At 40.2% G+C, this 21,372-nt stretch overlaps 1 protein-coding gene across 1 annotated transcript in view; it reads right to left on the minus strand.

The window, feature by feature from the left end:
* Nucleotides 1-21,372, minus strand: part of dock10 (dedicator of cytokinesis 10) — a 59,378-nt gene that overhangs the window by 13,608 nt on the left and 24,398 nt on the right. The window contains exons 2-32 of the mRNA XM_040008541.1: nucleotides 20,536-20,655; nucleotides 15,349-15,438; nucleotides 14,497-14,579; nucleotides 12,946-13,018; nucleotides 12,502-12,645; nucleotides 12,105-12,239; nucleotides 10,064-10,250; nucleotides 9,195-9,280; nucleotides 8,594-8,677; nucleotides 8,314-8,472; nucleotides 7,864-8,112; nucleotides 7,603-7,725; nucleotides 6,973-7,055; nucleotides 6,760-6,882; nucleotides 6,591-6,670; nucleotides 6,316-6,503; nucleotides 6,113-6,178; nucleotides 5,930-6,022; nucleotides 5,663-5,786; nucleotides 5,448-5,569; nucleotides 5,179-5,262; nucleotides 4,231-4,323; nucleotides 3,888-4,006; nucleotides 3,519-3,588; nucleotides 1,723-1,836; nucleotides 1,566-1,637; nucleotides 1,285-1,431; nucleotides 866-949; nucleotides 651-747; nucleotides 466-498; nucleotides 59-237 (exon numbers count right to left, since the gene is read on the minus strand). Of these exons, the coding sequence (XP_039864475.1) occupies nucleotides 59-237; nucleotides 466-498; nucleotides 651-747; nucleotides 866-949; nucleotides 1,285-1,431; nucleotides 1,566-1,637; nucleotides 1,723-1,836; nucleotides 3,519-3,588; nucleotides 3,888-4,006; nucleotides 4,231-4,323; nucleotides 5,179-5,262; nucleotides 5,448-5,569; nucleotides 5,663-5,786; nucleotides 5,930-6,022; nucleotides 6,113-6,178; nucleotides 6,316-6,503; nucleotides 6,591-6,670; nucleotides 6,760-6,882; nucleotides 6,973-7,055; nucleotides 7,603-7,725; nucleotides 7,864-8,112; nucleotides 8,314-8,472; nucleotides 8,594-8,677; nucleotides 9,195-9,280; nucleotides 10,064-10,250; nucleotides 12,105-12,239; nucleotides 12,502-12,645; nucleotides 12,946-13,018; nucleotides 14,497-14,579; nucleotides 15,349-15,438; nucleotides 20,536-20,655 (3,504 nt within the window). The remainder of the gene's footprint in view (nucleotides 1-58; nucleotides 238-465; nucleotides 499-650; nucleotides 748-865; nucleotides 950-1,284; nucleotides 1,432-1,565; nucleotides 1,638-1,722; nucleotides 1,837-3,518; nucleotides 3,589-3,887; nucleotides 4,007-4,230; nucleotides 4,324-5,178; nucleotides 5,263-5,447; nucleotides 5,570-5,662; nucleotides 5,787-5,929; nucleotides 6,023-6,112; nucleotides 6,179-6,315; nucleotides 6,504-6,590; nucleotides 6,671-6,759; nucleotides 6,883-6,972; nucleotides 7,056-7,602; nucleotides 7,726-7,863; nucleotides 8,113-8,313; nucleotides 8,473-8,593; nucleotides 8,678-9,194; nucleotides 9,281-10,063; nucleotides 10,251-12,104; nucleotides 12,240-12,501; nucleotides 12,646-12,945; nucleotides 13,019-14,496; nucleotides 14,580-15,348; nucleotides 15,439-20,535; nucleotides 20,656-21,372) is intronic.

Genomic DNA, 21,372 nt, shown 5'->3' on the forward strand with positions numbered 1-21,372 from the left:
ATGACTCATTTTTCATGGCTTCGGTTTCTTTTCCCATGTTAACATCTGTTCTGTCTACCTTGGTGGCATAGCGTGCATCCAGAGAGTGTTTGGCCATTAGGGTTTTCAGGGTGGCCAAGGCTAGGTGTCTCAGGTCTTGCTCGTCCTGGAGAGCCAGCCCCAGTTCTCTCAGCAACAAGCCAGTCAGGAAGTGTTTCCTGCAGAACTCTCCAGTCAGGTTGTACTCAGGCACTGATGCTGAGGAGAGACGCCACAAAGAGAGCCACATTTTAAATGGAAATTAACTGAACTGCACAGGTTTCAAACAAAGCTTACACACATATTTGCTATAGTTCACTGATCAGCAAATATTGCGACATGCTGAATTTTTTTATGGATTTCATCATCATCATGATATTCATCCCACTTCAGGATACACAGTGTAGCACATACAATGTAACAAAAGGAATGAGTGAACATATTTACCATGAGTACTTTGTGTTTCTGGGAATGCATGGTCTGACATGGACACATAAAGTGAGAAAAAAAAAATGACAGAAAGAGAAAGCGAGAAAGACTGAGTGTTAATAAACAAATGAGATGCGTGATCGTTACCACATTGAAAAGACACTCAGTGCCCTACAAGCGTATAACCTGGGGTGCGACCTTACCTGTGATGCGAGCGGAAGGTAAGGGCAGGCTGAGAGGAATGTAGTGTTCATGGTTACACACTTCTCTCAGGAATTCAAATTTGAGTTCACACAAGACCTGTAAAACACACAAAAACAACATTAACATATTGTGTAGCTACACATAAAAGAAGGAACGTCTGTATGATTCATTTCTACTTTCCTGGTATCAGTTTCATTGAGATTTTTTTTGTTACCTTGCTGTCGGCAGCAGTGATCATGTTAATGTAGTTGCTGATTAGTTTGAATGTAAAGCCTCTGTCCATCAGGGTAAAGCAGCGCTGCAAAGACACAAAGACTGGAGTCAAACTGGCGATCAGACTAAGCATCACTTAATAAAACAGAAAGAGACACATCATTTAGCATAGATGGAGGACTCAATGGATAACAAATTGTATCTGCAGACTGTTTACACAGTTTGTATTGATCCCACTAAGAGCAAAATGCTGTAAGCCTAATAGCGCAGTGATACAGTATATGTTTTCTTCACATGGGCTCAAACTTGAAGGAGTCCAAAGCACCAACAACCTGTTTGTTATTTTGGGTTTTTTTTTGACAAGGTTTCCTTTAAGATTATACTTTGAATTAACAAGATAACTTCTAAAAATTCTCTCACCTTCACAAAAGCTGCCACGGCTAAGTTAGCACTGCGTGTTTCTTCTGGCATCTCTTTGTTCTTCCAGAAAATGTGTTCAGACACTGTCTCCACCAGGTTCTCCACACGGCTCTGGTAAGATGAGGGGAATCGCTGGGGCCTGGGAAGCTTTAGGAACAAAGATTAAGCAAGACATGGTCATGCACCATGTACTGGGAAGATGGGAAGTGCAAAGAAAACTTGCAGGTGTGGTCAGTAATTGACGAGATTAGAAGAGGTAGAAGTGGATTTTAATACTTTACCTTTAACTTGTCATAGTCAACCAAATGTTGGGCCATGGACTTGACGATAAGTTCAAAGAAGAACCAGGAGAACTGCAACCAGAAGAGGCTAAAGTAGGTCAATCCTGTTCATGTATTTAGTGAGTAATTAAGAGTGAGTAGGAGGATGGAAGCAAACCTTCAGCACATTCTTGACAGCTGCTTGCTCATTGCTCTTCAGGTCAAAAGTCATTCCCTTAGCCAGCTCTTCATGAACTGTCCTAAACCCATGGTCCTCTGACTTGAACACATACTACAGAGAGAGAAAGAGAGATGGAGAGAGTAGGAAAAAAATCAGTCATACGTGCACATGTAGCAATTTATTTGTTTTAAATGATTTGAGGGTATTTTTTTATACCAACTGGGAAGCGAAACTATTCAGTGAGTTGAGAAGTAGATACAACAGTTTCAACAATTATAACTTTATTTTAATTATTGTTTAATTGGAGATTATGTATCTGAATTTCAGGAGCGGGACCACGCCTCCAAACATGCTCCTTCCAGTTATCATCTATATAGATTCCCCCAGGTCCGCAAGCTGCTCATTCTCGTTCACGTGCCCCACCCTCCCTCCTTGTTCTCAGTTCTTTAACTTCTTCACTCCTATTTAGTACACGGGGATCTACCAGGCCCGGGAGCCGCCACCAGTCCTCTTCGAGTCCTTCCCCAAACCACAGCTCAATTCATGTCCAAGCATTCACCTTTACCTACTAAAATGCTGTCAAACCGAAAATGAGGACGTGGGTCCAGCTAGTGAATTATGAACTCTTTTTTTTTTCAGAATAAATACAATACAGTACAGCAAACCAAATAATTTCTTATTTTGAACAGTCTGGTGAACACAACGACGTTTAATGGCATGCTGTAGATAACTATGCTGCAGCTCTTTCTCTGTGTTTTGTTGTTTTGGATATAAAAAAGTTTTGATTAACTAAGATCATTTTCAGCTATTCAGTTATTAGTAACATGTGTTTGGGGGTTTTTTCAATGAAAAAAAATATACGACTAATTAAAAAAAACACTGAAAGATTCCCTATGCAATTTCCTAAAGTCAGCAAAAAAACAAAGAAATTAATCTCATAATTTTCTGTTTTCCTATTTTTATGGACTAATCAATTAATTGTTACTAATATGCACAGTTCTATAGAAGCATTTGTAAAAAATACGCTTTCATACAATAATATATGAAATTATAGCAAATAAAATATTTCAATCCCGTATATTAAAAAAAAAACTACAACATAATTTGCATTTGTTCAAATGACACTACTGAATCTCAATGCAATTCACACTTAGTAGTTAAAGAATGAATACAAGCTAACACTCAGCACTTTAAATTGGGCACCAGTACTGCCGGACATCGTGCCAATCTGTTACTATAACAACCCTGTTGCCACTGACTCTGCTTGTCCTCTCTCTTTGCCTCCCTCCATTTCTCACTGCCACTGCCTCTTCACGCTCTGCAGTCTTCCTTCACTGTAGCCAACATGAAACAGGTCTTGTGCTTTCTCCTGCTCTCTTCTCTAATCCTCTCACTGATTTTCCCCCCTAAACAAACATGCCTTGTGTTTTTGATTGAGCAGGCTGAATGTCCTAGTTTGCCTCCTGCTCAATCCCTCTCTCTTCTTCTTCTTTCCCTTTTTTCTGTGTTGATGTTTGCACAGCGTTCTGGGCGTGTGGCCCTAGCCACACTGTTGCTGGCCCAAATGCACCCAAACACACACACACACACACACACACACACACACACACACACACACACACACACACACACAGCTCCCTTTTCTGTTTTGTTTTTCTTCACAAATTAAATAGCCAGAGCAGGGTTTCCATTCCTTTGTGGAAAATATCAGACTTCTAAATTATTATATGATATTTCTGAGCATGTGCATGCAAACACACTGTATTCACCACACACACCAGCTTCTTTTATACCTTGATGTAGGAGTGCAGGCTAGAATCCAGGTTTTCTTCATGGCACTTTGCAACAATGTGGACCAGTACTCTGTAGACACAGACCAACAACAATGATTTTATTCAATTGCTTTCATTGTTAAATAATATCAAGAATTGCTGTATTTCTCTCTTTGTTTCACTTTAATCACTGGATGAACTTATTGTGTGAGTCTGGATTAATTATAGAACAAAGTAGCAATTCAATGACATCAACAATAAAAGGGAAGATACTGACTCAAACAGAAATATAAATCACTACACTCTTTTTCTCACTCTGCTTTCATCACCTGGATAAACCCAGGACTCTATTATCAATGCATTAAGGACCTCTGTAGTACCACTGCCTACCTGGTGGTGGCAGTAGTGACCTCATCATTGTCATTCTGAGTCAGAACCTTGAACAGCTGGTTGAAGAGGACTGGCAGAAATCGGACTATCACTGGGATTCTCTCCATGCTGAGGAGACCCTGGAGAAGGATGGGAAAGAAGCGAGCGAGGAGGAGTGGGTGGACAAGATTGAAGCATGAAAAAGGGGTAAAGAAGAAACCGTGAAGGGGCTGGTAAAAGTCTGATGTGCTGACACAGTGTTGAACTCATTAGGATGTGTAGCAGTGTTTGGTAGTTAAGGCTCTGGCTTTTGTCTCATTCGCAAGTACTGAGATTTGAGGAGATACAGCGGCTTTACTCTGACCTTCAGGCAGTTGAGGAAGTTGGAGGTAGGAGGTATAGAGAGGTCCAGCTCTCTCTTCTGGCACTGCTGGAAGAATCGGTTCAGGTGGGGGTCCTGACACAGAGAGAGGAATTCATGAAAAAATGAGCAGCTAACATCTGCGGTATTACTTAGTGGACTCTTTCCTTTTTAAACGACAGTTAATGCTGAAATATGAACTTCAGCACCTCACAACTATGTTGTTGAGTGATTCAGCCCTGGTTTTATTTTAGACACCTGAAATGGATTTTACAACGTTAAAACGTAAAAGATAAAAGGTTTTGGGCTGTTATTGTTCTTTTTTTAAACATATTTTTACATATATGACTGTATATTTACCCTGTCTTATAAGGGACTTTAAAGTCAGTTTATTGTATTGTAAGAAAAAAGTCAGGCATAGATGAGATTTAGTCAATTAAGAAACTGCTGTGCAGGGTTTCAAACATCCCATGATAGCAAACTGCACAGAAACTGTTCATTTCCTTTTTTTATGTGCCACGCTACATTACCACATTACCCTTTGATGCTGATTGTGCATTTGGGGCTCGTGTTTGCAGAAGTTTGGAAGGTGCATTTGTTTTAGGGATATTTAATTGCCATTTTCATGTTCATTGCCATTTAAAGGAGATAACTCAGAGAGGACGCTTGACTTTGACAAGTCACTTTAGCATTTTCAATCATTTCACAATAGCACTGTGGTTGGAACAACAGAAAGAAATCCTTCCAACCATCTATTTTGTTTTTGTTTTGTTTTTTATTTCAATCACAATACACACTGAATACATGTACATTCAGTGTTATGTGGGACTATAACCCACCCCAAAACATGCCGATCAAAGAGTGGGCATACAGAAGTTCTCACCAGGTCGTCGCAGTTTCAAAGCCAGAAAAAAGGAGGGAAAACCACAGAATCCCAAATGATGGTCGTACCTGAGTGTATACTGTGGAGATAACGTTGGTGGATACTTTAAAAATAGGCTTTCCTCCATCAACCCATTTCATATCTGCTCCATTCTGTCAAAAGGGAAGAGAAGAGTTTGTGTGTGAGGACTAAAAATATCACACTAATCTATCACACGGTGTAATGTTTAATACGCTTCCCTTTAAAAATTAATGCTACTATTAATCAGCAAGGTTTGCAATATTTACACACTCCTTTCGCCTGTCTCTTACCCTCCTATTTTTGCCCTCAGTCTCACCTTGGTGTTGCTGGCTTCCTTGATGGCCAGATATCCAGGAGGCAGGTTGCAGGAGATGGGGATGTTGAACTCCTGAGATGACACGCGGCCTTCTTTGAGCAGAGGCAGCCAAGAATATCCCACTAAACAAACCAAATAAACAAAAGAAATACTGAATAAAAGGCAAAAAATAACAACTACAACTACTACAGGCTGGAAAACTACCAATATCTCACCTGGGGTCTCCAGAGTCTCTTTCCTCTTTGAGTTTGTCTTGGCATTAATGTCACATGTGACATGGTAAAAGGAGAAGAGAAGATGGTGCTTTTCATGGAGGTGAGTAGGAAGCTCAATCTTCACCTGAAGACAGAACAGCATTTAATGATTTATGTGCTTTAGGAAAGACCTTTAAATGCGTTCTTTCTAAAGGTTGATAAAGCTGATCCACTTCTAGATTCTAATTATCTTTATGTGATGAATGGAGAAACAAATATGGTCTTCACCTCATCATAGAAGTCGGGGCTCTGAGAGTGATGTAGGACGGTGGAGCAGGCTGTTGTGGTAAAGACTGGTCCTCCTGGTTTGCCATAGATGCACTGTAAAAACAGCAGTTTTCCATGATATAAAGTACTTGAATGGAGAAAGAACGAGTCGTGTAAAGTATGTCAGAAGGCGTAACTTTCTACCTTTAAGGGTTTTTCAACCTCTTCATCTGAGCTGCGGAACTCCACGTAGACCGAAAGGTTACGAGCCTTGAACAAGAGGACCATTGTGATGTTAATGACTAAATACGTTCAAAAGGATTACACCGTAGCAAAACACGAAGCATATAAAAACAAAACGAAAAACTTTATTTCAGTGTCGTGGTAAATGATACTAAGGGGCATACCTTAGCAAAGCTCTTCTGACTGTCATACTTGAGATGCTTAGGGTAGACGTAGATGTGGTTTTTGTAGACGCGATGTGGCTGAATGAACTTGGTGGTGTCCTGTGCAAACTCCTCCACCTCCACTGTAGGTTGGTGTTTAGTCAGGTCTTCAAAGGGCTTCACTGGTATATAGGAGGACGTCACACAGTCTGAAAGAAAAAGATGTATGTCAAGCGTAGAAAAGAGAAAGGGATGAGGAAAAGAAAGCAGAATGGGAACATGAACAGCAGACGTACTAGGATGCTCCATTGGAACATAGTCTAACGCGATATCCAGCGTCCCAGGAATAGTCTGTAGTTTGCTTGTCTTCTCAGCCCTGTAAAGATAAAACTTTGTGTAAAATGTGGATCCAATCTTGGAAAACTATTTGCAGACTACTTTGCTAAAGCCTGCAGGCTATCTTACCTCTTGTACTCAGACACCAGCTTTATCAGGTCATCTGTGGAAATCTTGTTGCTCTCCTGTTTGAAAAGAGGTGAGAAACGAGACTCTCGGTCCAATGCTCCATGGTTGTCCTTAAACACTGACCTTTAATGGGAAGAAAGAGATGTAAATTACCAATGGATGAGGAAAAGATTTTAGGGGAAGTTCAAAAATATTATGAATACCGGCACTAACCTGACAGACCAGGCAAATGGCATTCTGTACTTTCCCAGTTTACTACAAAACTGTTTGTTGGACTTCAAAATCTTCTGAACAGTCTGTTCAAGACACAAAAGCAGAACCATGTAGAGAGGGAAATGTTAACAAGGTCCTGCTGACATTCCTGAACACTATACCTAAATTCTAGCTGACCCTGACAGAGTGACAGACTAAATCAGAGGTTATTTAATACAGTAACTCTGGCAGCTGCTTGGATGTCTGCTGATTCACTTAGCCACTTAAACAAGGATCGCATGGACCCCTGGCCTTGGGGAAAGCCAGGAAATGTCTAGGATTAATGATGGAAAAACATCATTCCTGAACTATCTAGCTTGACTGGCATTCAGTGATGAAGATAACTCGTCTTACAGAAAAAAAACAATTTTGCAAATGTCAATCTAAACTCTTTTACTAGATTAAGGCATTTTCCTTACAATAACAGCATGTCTCATGGCCCATTTTCCCAGTCTGCATTTAGATATAAGACACTATAAAAGCTTTAGCTCTCTGTTATTGATCAGAGGTTGATATAAATGCGGTATGAAGTCATATAAATACTGATTCAAACAGTTAGAATGAACAGAAAGGCAAAAGTTTGTTTCTGACCTTGCTGGAGTCTGTATTCTTTGTATAAGCTTCAGTTCCACAAGCAATATTTCCCATGAGCACTTTCTCCACTCTTGCGACCATCACTATGTCTGTGTGGGGGTTGGTCACTGAGAAAATGGCCTGCAGGGACACCAATGAAGAAGCATATTACAGCCTATGTACATATTAAATACAGAATAAGTAATGGAGAAAAAAAGCGTTATTTTCCCCTTTTCGTGTTATATCTATAAAACCTAACTTGGAGTAATGTCCTCGTACCTGTTTGGGAAAGCAAAGCCAGTGCTCCAGGTCCAGGCTGAGGTAACAGTCACCAGGCTTCCTCTCAGCAGGAGAACACAAGCCATTTTCCTGACCTCCAACCTCCGTATCCGGAGCCCCCGTCCCGTTACTTAGGCCTCCGAGCATCTGACGCACTGCCTCGTGGTTGAGGTCTACGTGGAAGTCTGCAGATACCTTCCTCCCTTCTCGTATATCCAGTAGAGCCAGCGAAACGAAGAAGGGTTCAATCTAGTGGTGCAGATTCAGCACAGTTATTGCCTGCATATTTATTCAAAAAGGAAATTTGACAAAGCTTCACTCAGCATAATATGTCTTTTAAATGCCTTTGGAAAAAAACACTAACGTATGTCGATACGTTTTATCCTGTTTAAAAGAAAACTGCTTATTAAACAGTAACACAATAAAGCAAAATGAGTGTCTTATGCTCACATTAGTGACCGGTCCCGTTTCACTCTCGTTGACGCAGCCTTGTAGCATGAGGTTGAAAGATCGGCAAGTTGCCATAAATCTCCTGCCAAGCTTCTCCTCAAAAGGACGCACTGGTGTGCTTTCAGTGGATGAATGTTCACTTCGTGGGCTTCTCAGAGCCTGTGGTTAGTGAAACACAATTTACTCGGAGGCCAGCTTCATTTTATTCAACTACAAAGTGCAGCAATGCATAAAGTAAAAAGTAGTCTACAGTGGTTATAATGTACTCATTTGTACTTACGGGAGTGTCTGGATCGAGCGAGAAAAGATTCAACCTCTCTTCTCTTCTGGCGGAACGAATTCCTTCATCTGTCTCCGAGATATACTGCGACAGGAAAGATGGCAGGAAGTCAGAAAGAGGCAGTCAGAGAGCAGTTCATTGCAAATAATAGCTACACTAATGTAATTTATGATATCTGTAAATAGAGTGCTTTTTTCCACTTTTGCTTTGATTTGAGTGTTTCTAGCATATTCTGGTCGCCTGAATTTATAGACTGCAGTTTTCTTGAAAACAGATACAATTACATTAATGTTTCTTTTCAGCCTGATAAAAATCACAACAAATTTTCTTCCTCATAAAACCAGCATGCTTGCACTGACAAGTTTGTTTTCTGCTCTTCTCCTAAAGTCTCAGTATGTTTTTCAGTGTATTATAATCACCAGGTGATGATCCATGCACATAGAATATGGAGCTGTTCATGAAAACACGCCACCACCGTTACTGAGACACTTGGATGTATACTGTGCACGCATGTACAGTTAAATATGATAATACTATGTGTTGGTAGTCGTAGCTGAGTTATAACACTGACTAAAACATGTGAGCCTTCGGTGCAGCTAACCTTTGCTAGCTCTGGATTGATGCCGTTCTCTGTGGTTTCTTCATTTTCCTGCAAACAGGAGTCACTTAACGACAGGTCAAACACATCTGCAGAGAAAACAAACACAATCAGGACACCTGAGAGCGACTTTTATTTATGACTGATGGCTGACATCATTTAGTGGTTAGGAAAGTTTATCTAAGCAGGGAATTTTATGTTACAGATCATATAACATTTTCTTAAATAGCAACCCACTGGTCTAAATACACACCAACCAGAGTCAGCAGGCATATACATCTCAGAATAAAATATGACTCAATTTGTGGTATTCATGGATAATAAGGCAGGCAGGCTTCTGGAGAAATATACCCTTCAAGCTGCCTGAAGCAATTTCTCCTAAAAGCCAGGCTGAACAAAAGGGCTCATTAATGTTAGGTTAACACACACCCACAGCCTGATTTAGAGGCAGGCTAACAGACCACAGAGCCATGACGGCTCTGGGCATTACATCATACCTTCACTTTTCACTGGACCAATTTTTAATACCCTATCAGTGTTTTGTGTTACGTTACAGGCTGTGGATCCATGCTCTGCCTCTCACACAACTGGCACACAAGGATTGTTAATCACCACATCTGATGCACTGAACCAAGGTGGAGTCACTTTTGGGTATCAGATTAATTTCCTGAAAGTGATGGACTCAGTAGAAATTCCCCATTAAGGTCATGGCAAGATGACGGACATTATTTAGTCAGACAGAGAGAAAAAGGTTACACTTTCTGCTGACATCGACTATAAAATTGTGCCCATAATTTATCCAGATGCTGGAATTATGCAAAAAAAAAAAAAAAAAAAAAAAGCTTAATTCTTTTACATGAACTCTTTCTCACCCTGCCGGTGTTCGTTGAGTTCCAAGCTCTTGCGGTCTTGAGCTGGTGCTTCAGGAGGACTGATCTGTAGGATACGGGTCAACGTGCTAATCCACTCCTCCATGTCCTGCTCGCTCTCTGCGGCCAGCACAAAGTACGTAACCTCGTTCATCTTCAGCTCAAAGGCATGTTTCCTTAGGCGGTTATTCTTTAGGGAAAGAATGAAAGGCAAGGAAAATCTGGTCAGGTTTAGTTCTCGGAAAATGCTATACGTTTTTGCATCTACACATGTAGTTTTTGAATGTAGGCCATTTTGCTGTGTGTGACCGTTCCTAGAGGCACATTTTTCAGTAGTGAGCAGAGGGTAATGTCAGTAGGGCTTTTCATTCTGCTTTATCCTAATAGGGTTTTTTTTATTAATAGGTGTTCTAGCACAGGGCTTTTTAAATTAAAGCTTAGATCACACAACTATAATATAAGCAGTAACCTGCAGACTGAAAATTGATGGTCAAATGTAGAAGCCCTAAAAGCTCCATTTCTTGGACTAACTTGACGCTGGTTCCAAAAGCAAGTCAGTCCCCAGAGAGATTAGTTAAAAATGTTAAAATACCCGGTTTTACAGCAGCTATAAACATGTTTACAGGCTATAAAAACTGTATTGTTTTTAATTCACCTTTTTCGGCCTGAAGCTGTGAAAGCTAAGGGCGTGATTGCTTAGGGCCCGCCATCATTTCATGTCATTTTTTAAACCTGGATTGCTTTGGCAACTGCACTAACAGCCACTGGATACATACATGAAAATATGAAATCGTTTGTAATCATAAACTGAGTTGAACCCACAATACAAGCGTTGCAGGTCCTGTCTGTAGATCATCTTTGGACTGCAGCATGCGTTTTGTTATTGCATGTCTGCACAGGTAACCTTGCTCTGGTGCTCGCAATTTATATACAACACAACCTGACTGCAAGTTTGAAATATATAATTAATTATATATTAAAATAATTATTTCGTCATTATGAAATGCACAAGTTCTTAAAAAATGTAGTAGCATTATTTGCTAGCATGTCCACATTATGACTTTTAAGTCTAAAAACATATTCATACTTTTCATAACAGAAATCATTAAAATAGATTATTTAGGTGTTTCATCCCTTAGAATTAACACCTCCTGAAGTGTGAGGAAGTCTGGCTCTAAGCTTCTGTCCTCGATGGAGGAGATCTCGTTGAACGAGCAGTGATGAGAGAGAGGAGCAGACTGACAGACGGATTAGTGTACCATCTGTAGTAATGTGGATGTTGTACAGGTCTGTCATGGTGAAGAGGGAGCTGAGCGAAAACTGACGCCATCGATTTATCAATCCACATATTTTCCGACCCTCAACTATATCCAGAAGCTTCAAGTAGTGACAAAAAACTGAGACTGTGGAGGCAAGCAACAGGAATAAGCTTTCTTCGAAGGCTGGCTGGGCTCAGGATTAGGAGCATGCTCATTCGGGAGGAGCTCAAAGTGAAACTGTTACTTTTCCTCCCACCAAGTGGAAGGAGGCGGCTTGAGAATATGGCCAGAGTGCCTCCTGGGTGTTTCCTACATGAGGTGTTTCAGGCATGTCTAAATGGGAGGAGACCCTGGAGCAGACCTAAGAAACACTGGATAGATTAGATCTCTCAGCTGGCAGGAACACCTCTGATTGCCACCAGAAAAGCTCAGTAGAAAGAGGTGTGGGCTCAGACTGCTGCCCCTTTGATCCAGACCACAGCAGATACACAGTAGAAAATAGATCAATAGATCAATAAATATTTTAATACAGTTTCTCTACATTTATACCTTCACCCATATTTGTTTCTGTTATTTTTACTGTTGTAGCAAAGGCAGTAATAGTGAGCAACCTGTGATCATGGCAGGTTGTGCCATGGTGCAGCTTTATGTCTGGAAATACCCCTAAATCAGTGTATAATCTAATAAAGAACATTTTAGAGTGCAGATGCTTTTTATCTATGTTCTTGCTGCCTTTTTTCTTTTGTGGTAGAGTGCATGTACATGTAGAATGCACTAAAACCTACCTGTACCACACCCGTGCATGAGTCGAGGAAGATGCACCCTTTTGGTTCCTTTGAGATCTTTTCATCTTTGTAGAAATTCATGATGTAGGAGTTATCTGTTAACTGGGTGAGCTGGAAATACCTCCTCTTGAATGACTGTCAAGACAGAAATATGATTAAAATTCATTTCCTTAGCTGAAGTAAATGAATAAGAACTTTAACAATGGGATAATGTGGATATTTTCTCATCGTGTTGAAGAGTATGTCACCAATTAAAGTCCCAGTTTAATTTCTAACAGACTGTAACAGTTCAGAAAATAAAGTAAAACCATTTTAGGTGGAAAAAAAAGTGAAAAAAGACAGACAGAAATAAAATGCACGTGGGCATGAAAATAGATAACATCAGACACTTCCTCACCCGAACAGTGATGCTATTGTTGACTGTGCTGTTAAAGTTCCCTTTATACAGCCAGCCCGAACGAAACACACCAATCCCTCCGCCTCCCCCACCACCACCTCCACCGCCCCCTCCTCCTTTGGATGACGACAAAGAGGTGGTATCCTGCAAAAACACAACAATGACTGTGATCAGTCAAAGATGCATTAACTGTCCATTCGTTCCTCTGATAGAATGGAGCAGATGATCGATACAGGAAAGGAGAATTTCTAGACTCCTTGAATCCATCCAGTTATGCTCATAACAGCTTCCCACTGACCTGTAAATATAACTAATCTTGCAAAGTCCATTTTAACAGCTTTTAGGCTGCAATAAACTAATTTAAACATGAGCCTTGGGATGTAACCAGTATGTAATGGATTCACTCTCAAAAGCATTTCAGAGAAGAAGATCATCATTGCCGACCTCATCCTTGTCCACATCTTCATAGTCAATCTCAAAAGAGTGGGATGGCAGCTTCTCTGCTTTGTACAGTTTCCTAAAAGGAAACAGGGAAAGGTCAGGAAGATGGACAAAAAATATGGCTCTCTGGCAATGAAATATACCAACGAAAAGGGGAAATGACTTCTGGAATTAATTTAATGCGCTGCACTTGAGTTGTGCAAATGACTATGGGTGGCTGACTCAGTTCCATCGTTTTCTGTCAGGAGGTAACAATGGGCCGTCCCCTTACTCAGTCCCGCTCCACTGATTTTAAAGGATGGCCCATCTTTGTGTGCGAGCCACAGGGCGAAATGCCTTTGTGCATGCGCCGTGAGCTGCAGACAGCGAGGCTGCAATCCGTGCTCTTGGAACCGCCCTCTACTAAAAGTCACAGAGTCGTAAAAGCTGTCCGACAATTTCTCGTGATGGACTATGTTTAGAAAAATGCTGGTAATTGTGGGCTGCCCACCGGAACAGGAATGCTAATACTGGCCAGCACAAATGAAGATCGGTCCAGCAGTGACAAACGCACACATACAGTAGCTGTATAACTGTACTCTGGCTCTCAGCCTGTAGTTCACTACAACTTCAATCTTCAATCTGTGTGTGTACCGTTAATGTTTGGTTAAGTTGTTCGCTCAGTAAACAAACAACATAATAGTTATGTTTGCCACTTGTAAAATGACAGGACAAATGAACTTTGTGGAATGTTCTTTTTGCAACACTGTACTTGTGTTTAAGACACGTCTTGTTTTGCAGCTCATCCTGGATGTCAGTTCAGAGGTCATGTGAACTGAGTGAAAGAATATACAGTGGCAACCCATGGGATAGCATAGGGACATTCCTGTGGCTGAGAGCAGTAACAGCAGGGCCGCTCTGGGTAAGTCTCACTGGAACTGACAAAACTCAGTTTGACAGACTGACAGCCTGATTTAAATAAATTACTAACTGCTTGAATGGATGTGGCCGGATGATTGACGTTCAAAATAGCGACAAAGGGAGGTCTGAAAGTTTGTATTTCTTAAAGCTGAACGCCCTCACTCTTCAACACGAACTTTCACTTCACTTAACACTGGCCACCTTCTTGTGCTTCCTAATGACCTAATGGCCAACTACGGGTAATAAATTGTGGTTATCGCCAGTGTTAGCAGCTACTTATGGGTCTGCGTGTTCATGAGGAAAAAACTCAGCACATCATTAGTCAAGTCAAGCAAACCTGAAGACACATTTCTACTTGATATTATTGTAAAGCAATGCACAGAAAAATCTAACTGTTCAAAAGTAAAATTTTGCTGTATGGAGATTTAATAAGAGAATTTTAACAACAAAGTAGAAGACATACATCCATCAAAGACATTTAGCACTTTTTTATGCTACTAGTATGGCAATGTGATGCCTTCACACTTCAATAGTTTTACAATAACATCCATTTAATATAACAAAATGTTCGGTTTTCAAATGTTAAACATTTTCTGAACAGAGCTAAAACATGAGAATAAAACGCACAAACACAGTTTGTCCACAGTGTTTTACCTTGGCAGCAGCCGGTAGTCTCCGGCGTAGTCGTCATACTTGAAATGGACCACATTTAGATCAGAGTTGTAATACTTGCAGGCCTAGAGGAAAGGATGAAGATTAGGTTTAAATATTACATTTCCTAAATGATGGCCTTTCAGGGAAACACAGACCTGGAGCAGCTGAAATATTTACAGACAATGAAGAAAGCCGTACAGCGCTACATGTCATTAGATTTAAATAATAAATGGAACTGAATCAAGACTCTTTCCCCGGGGATCTTGAATAAAGATATCTTTACATGTCTAGTTCAATCAGTTTGGCTGAACTGGTACTCTCCCAGGGAGTGTACGGTGCAGTGAAAGTCACAGACAGAGCCTGAGGTACTTTCACATCCTGCCTGCAAGTCGAACACCGTGTAACTTTTCTCCTTAATCCCCTTTTTAAAAAAGACCTTGAACATGTCACAAATTAACAAATTATAAATATAACAGACAACTTAAGCGATACAATTTTTAGCTGTATACACGCGCACACACACACACACACACACACACACACAAAGAGTCAATTGCACATGCTAGTCTTCAGTGAGGTGTAAGTGTACTGTCTGGGGAGTTTCCGTCTTCAGAGACACTACTTCTCTACTGAGCGCTTGAGATCATGGCTAGAGGATCTGAAACAAGCACTGATATCTACACACACATCTGCTTTATTTTAAAGTCGTGGTGAAACCGCTCTGCTGATATCAGGATGGCCTACTTTAAGGTCAGTCTGAAATGAAAGACCTAACCACCATGAACCTAAAAGACATCACTTAAAACCACAGGGTCTATAACTGCGTCTGGTACACTTAGACGTACAACTTACCTGTCTGACCAGCAGACATTCAGCGTGGAGTTCTGCCCCCTCGGGAACAGTTGATTTGACAGTGCGTCTCTCCTGAGGCACTGTGGATACCTGAAAGAATAAAGGGTAGATAATGACAGGTGGTGGATGGGATACCTTACTTCAAAATGTATTTAAAATTACTGCATGATTTTAAACTATTCTATGCAGTAAATCCCTCATGTAGAGAACATGACTAATAAAAGCAGTCAGCTTCTATAGAAATGTGTAAGCAATGGGACGGCTTACTGATCACTGCTGCTGAACCTAACTTCCATGGGTAAACAGAGGTTACTGATATTAGAAAATTATTCATTCATCTTTCCACTGATTATTCAATTATGCTGTTCAGGTTGTGTGTGATTAAAAAAATCACTTAAATTTAATTTTATTCATATAGCGCCAAATCAGGACAACAGTCATCTCAAGGCGCTTTATATTGTAAGTTAAAGACCCTACAATAATACAGTGAAAGGCCCCAATGAGCAAGCACTTAGTGAGAGAAGGAAGGAAAAACTCTTTTTTAACAGGAAGAAACTTCTGGCAGAACTGGACTCGGAGTAGAGCAGCCAAATGCTGCAACCGGCTCAGGGTGAGGGAAGAGAGGCAAGACAAAAGAGGAATGCTGCTAAAATGAATCGGACTTATGTTGAATTCAATTGAATTCAAATCAAGCCAATTTCATTTTTATAGTGCCACCTTAAGGTGACTCCTGTTGTGACCTGTTGTCACCTTAAGGTGACTCCTGTTGTAAGGTAAAGACTGTTTAATAAAACAGCAACGAGGGTTTAAAGTACTGTTGTCTCATCTCAGGCAGAGCAAAAAGAAGAACCATCCATCTCATATGATTCTCAGATTTAACACTTTTCAGATTTGCTCTGCCATGTTAGAAAGCACTCTATCACAAGTACTTGTATGGTGTGAATGGTGTGTATTCCTGTAGTGGGTAAACACTAATGCTGGTTCAATAGCGTCACAATACACTTACTCTTTTTGCCTCCAACATGCTGCCATTCAGCATATACGATGCTGTAGGTAAACACAACACAAGCATTTCCCACTATGAGCACATCAGCCTGCTGATGCTACCATTTAGCTTGAAGCACCACTGTGGAGCACAAGTATAGCCCCATGGTGGCAGACTCTCAGACCTATCAGGACTCCTTATAGCAATTTATAGCTTAGATAAGACTAAGCAAAAAGCTGGTCTGTTAATGTAGTAATGAAATTGTTTCTGGTCAGCTTTATTGCCATGAATATGAATAATTCAAGTCAAATCATCTAATATGCATTCCCTTTATCAGCCCTGCTTGGGCTTACAATTAATAACCTCACATGAGAATCAAACAGCTTCATTAATAAAAATGTACATTTTATGATCCATGAAAAACGTCAGCATTGAATGTTTTTGCATGAAAGGGGACGCACTTTGCCTTTGTCCAATCATCTAGCCATATGCTGAGTGGACTGCCTTTCTTTCGACACTGACAAATACTCACTGTCCACCCAGCCAGTTTCCCTCACAAGTACCGAAATGTACTATCGGCTGTATAGATAAAGAAAATCGAAGAAGACTCCTTTTTTCTTTAAGCCACAAAGATTTTAGAAGCACCAGAGTCATGCATTAAGAACTACAACTCTAGCGTCCACAAGGAAATGAATCCCTTTACCACAAGCGGCTAATTAGAGTATTTTAATGTGCAGTGGCTCTATCTGAAGCAACACATTAGCACATAAATGAAGGTACTAATGAACAAACAGCTAAAGGAAGCCAGAGAGAATAAATAACTTTTTATAATGAAAAGACAGCTACATGCCCTAATAGTGAGAGTAAATGTGTTGTGCTGAGATGGAAAGTGGAACATATTGCATTTTAAACATCAGTAAATTGTTATCAAATTAAAAGCTTTGACACTTTAGTATCGTTACTGTGCACAAATATAAAATGGTGCAAATGCCTGCTAGCTTCTGGGGTTGGTAATTGTATATATACATATATATGAATATATATATGTATATGTAAAATGAAAAGTGGTTTTCTAAGGTGCTGTAGATAAATGTATAGATAGATAGTAGGGGTGCAACGATACTCGTATCGATATTGAACCGTTCGATACAGTGCTTTCGGTTCGGTACGCATATGTATCGAACAATACAAAATTTTTCATTTATTTTATCAACTTTCCTTCTGACGATGCTGTCTGTGTTGAGAGCTCAGTGGATCTGCGTTCTACTACTCCACCTAGGCTGCACTGTCGAGCGCAGATCCACTGAGCGCAGCGCAAGCTAGCGAGACAGAAGTTAAGCTCGTTGCAACATGGCAACTGCCTCAACGCTACCCGAAATTGAACCTCCCCCACCCTCATTCAGATCTGGCGTTTGGAACTATTTTGGTTTTCATGTGAAGCATGACCCTGATGGTAAGCGCGTCATGGACAAAAGTAAAACAGTATGTCGGATGTGCCACGCAATGCTCAATTACATGGGTGGGAACTAGTGCCTTAACGCGTTGACACCATTCAGTCCCACGCACGGGGCGATCCGCGGTAACAGAGATTAACGGAGACTGGCCACGTTATAGCGTTAATGTCATTTTAACGAGGTTAACGCTGACAGCACTAGTGGGAACACAACGAATATGACTGCATTTTTACGCTGACATCATCCTAGTGCAAAGACAAGTGGAAGTAGACAAAAACAACAAGCACGCATGCTACAAACTTTACCCGAGTCATTTAGACAGCCGTTAGCACATGATTCTCCTTATGGGGACCTGATATGTTTAATATGCTGCTGAGAATATAGCCCAGAAGAAGCATATAGTATAACTTTTATTTTGGAAAGAGCAATTTCTCTGTAATAAGCTCTCTTTTCCAAAGATGAGTGATTTCTCCATCAGATAGATTAATTTTTTTTATTACTTTGTTTCAGCAACATTGAATTTAAAAACTGTACTTTTGAGTTAAAATATATATTTATAATTTTAATAAATGACAAATTAAAAAGGCATGAACATTTTTTGGTATCAAAAAAATATCGAACCGTGACACCAAAGTATCGAACCGAACCAAACCGTGAATTTTGTGTATCGTTGCACCCCTAATAGATAGATAGATAGATAGTTAGATAGTAGGGGTGCAACGATATTCGTATCGATATTGAACCGTTCGATACAGTGCTTTCGGTTCGGTACGCATATGTATCGAACAATACAACATTTGTAATTTATTTTATCAATTTTCCTTCTGACGATGCTGTCTGTGTTGAGCGCTCAGTGAATCTGCGTTCGACTACTCCGCCTAGGCTGCACTGTCGAGCGCAGATCCACTGAGCGCTCAACACAGACAGCATAGTCAGAAGGAAGAGCGCAGGGCAAGCTAGCGAGACAGAAGTTAAGCTCTACTTGCAACATTCAGATCTGGCGTTTGGAATTATTTTGGTTTTCATGTGACGTATGACCCTGAAGGTAAGCGAGTCATGGACTAAAGTAAAACAGTATGTTGGATGTGCCATGCAATGCTCAATTACATTGGTGTGAACTAGTGTGTTAGCGCAGTTAGCTCGTTAACGTGTTTGCCGTCTAGCCCCATGCACGGAGCGATCCGCGGTAGCTCGTTAACGGAGATTTGCCGTGTTGTGGCGTTAAGGTCATTTCAACGAGATTAACCTGAAAGCACTAGTGGGAACACAACGAATATGACTGCACATTTACACCGACATCATCCTAGTGCAAAGACAAAAACAACAAGCATGCTACTAACTTTAGCCGAGTCATTTAGACAGCTGTTAGCACATGATTCTCCTTATGCTGCTGAGAATATAGCCCAGAAGAAGCGGATAGTATAGCTTTTATTTTGGAAAGAGACATTTCTCTGTAATAAACTCTCTTTTCCAAAGATGAGTGATTCCTCAATCAGATACAGGGCTTGCAATATCGCTAGCCCGACGTCCCGGAGCTAGCGATTTTTTCAGTCGGGCTACCAAAATCTATCTCTTCCCTGCCCGTCGGGCTATTGTAGGAAAAATATATGTCAATGCTTTTGCATTCTTTCAGAAATGTAGCTGGGTAATTATGTCATTGGCATCGGTGAGCCACTGTCAATATGTGACATATTGAAGTCGCGTTTGAATTTGCGCTTGTTTTTTTTGCTTTCACTTTGCAATCGTGCGAACTGTGTATAGAGAGCGACAGCACTGATCTGTGAGTGATGATAATTTGTGCACCAATTCCTCTGACATCGTCTTATTAATCGTTAGCTTACTATGCAAACATGACAAGTGAAATCTCCCGCAGCAAGCTTAAACATGTGAGAGGTTGATCGCACAGAGAATCGCTGAGCTTATGTGAGTGAGCGTGTAAAAGCATTTCAGTTCTGCTGAGCCAAATAAGACAGGTCAGGGTGAAGAAGTGACAGCCAAAGAAAAGCTTACCACAAAACGGAGAAGTTATGACAAATCAGACTATAAGGCAAAAAGAAAGTGCAGCTTTATGGTTTCATGGACAAAAGAATTTCTGTGGCTGCAATATGATGAGCTAAATAACCAGGGCTGCACATAAGTGGTCCGCAGGTGCGCATTCGCTGTCAAAATAAAAAACACGCAAAAGGGTTAGGGTTAAATTTAAAAACTGTACTTTTGAGTTAAAATATATATTTATAATTTTAATAAATGACAAATTAAAAATGCATGAACATTTTTTTTGTATCAAAAAAATATCGAATCGTGACACCAAAGTATCGAACCGAACCGAACCGTGAATTTTGTGTATCGTTGCACCCCTAATAGTTAGATAGATAAATTTATCTATATATATACATATATATATATATATATATATATGTATATATATTTATTTACCTAAACCACTTCATCATTTTTATTTTATCACGATAACAGCTCACTGAAGTCCACAAAACTTCAGTTATGCATGACATATTATGATGCAATCAGGCTGCATGGAAACTACATAGAAAGGAGGTAACATTGTCTTTTTTTTTTTCCTTTTTTGGACATACCAGTAACTCAGTATTGATAACCTTGAATTATTATTATTTAGTTAGTTATTTAGTAGAAATGCCTCTTGACCTCAAAAACACGACACTAGACAGAGAAAACCATGGTTCATGGACATGTCTGCTTCAATCACATTTAACGGTGAATCATACTTACTGTGAAATCATTGTCAGGAAATAGGAGCAGGTCTCTGAGAGGGTCTTCTTTACACTCATCCCCCAGTTCAGAGATGACGGTCTCGTAGTCAAGAGGATCGATTACTTTAGGCTTCTCCTGCTGCAAATGGAAAAAGAGAAATGAGTAATATTTCCTTGTGGTTAAATGTCAGATATCAGTTAGATAAAATACCACAGAGCACACCAAGGTGGCTATGAGGGTGTTATTGTAGCATGAGGGTGTTATTGTGTTATTGTAGCATTTGTGTGTATCTTATTTCACACGTGTGTATTTCAGTGTGTGTGCAGTGCATATTGAAATCCATGTATACGTGTTCAGATATGTGTGTATGTCTTCTGATCTGTGAGTGTGTACTGAGATCTGTGTGCGCATATTCAGGTGTGTGTGTAATCAGATTTGTGAAAGTATAAATAAATGTGTAAACGTGCATTGATATTAATGGCTGAAAAGTCTTAAGGTTTTGCTGGATGCACTGAAAATATAGACAAGTCACGAGCTTTTCGACAATCATTTTTGTATAACTGGAAAGAGCTATGAGCTCAGCTTATGGTAGAAAACTGACATCTATTGGCAGAAAGGAGCTCACTTAAAGAGCGGGCTTAAAAGACTCAGTGTGCAGGCATCACAACATTCACTATATTATAATATTATTAATATATGATATTTGCAACCTACTTGGAGCAACAGCAAGAAATTAGCTTACAGTAATTCCCTCTAACTACAGTTACCAGACTTTTATACATATTCAGAGTCCAGAGACAGGCTGGGAAAAGTTCAGATGTACTTGATGTAAGAATGGCCAAACTACATGTTTTG

The sequence above is a fragment of the Simochromis diagramma genome, unplaced genomic scaffold (assembly GCF_900408965.1).
Source record: "Simochromis diagramma unplaced genomic scaffold, fSimDia1.1 OVJJ01000344.1, whole genome shotgun sequence".
In the NCBI taxonomy this organism is placed as follows: domain Eukaryota; kingdom Metazoa; phylum Chordata; class Actinopteri; order Cichliformes; family Cichlidae; genus Simochromis; species Simochromis diagramma.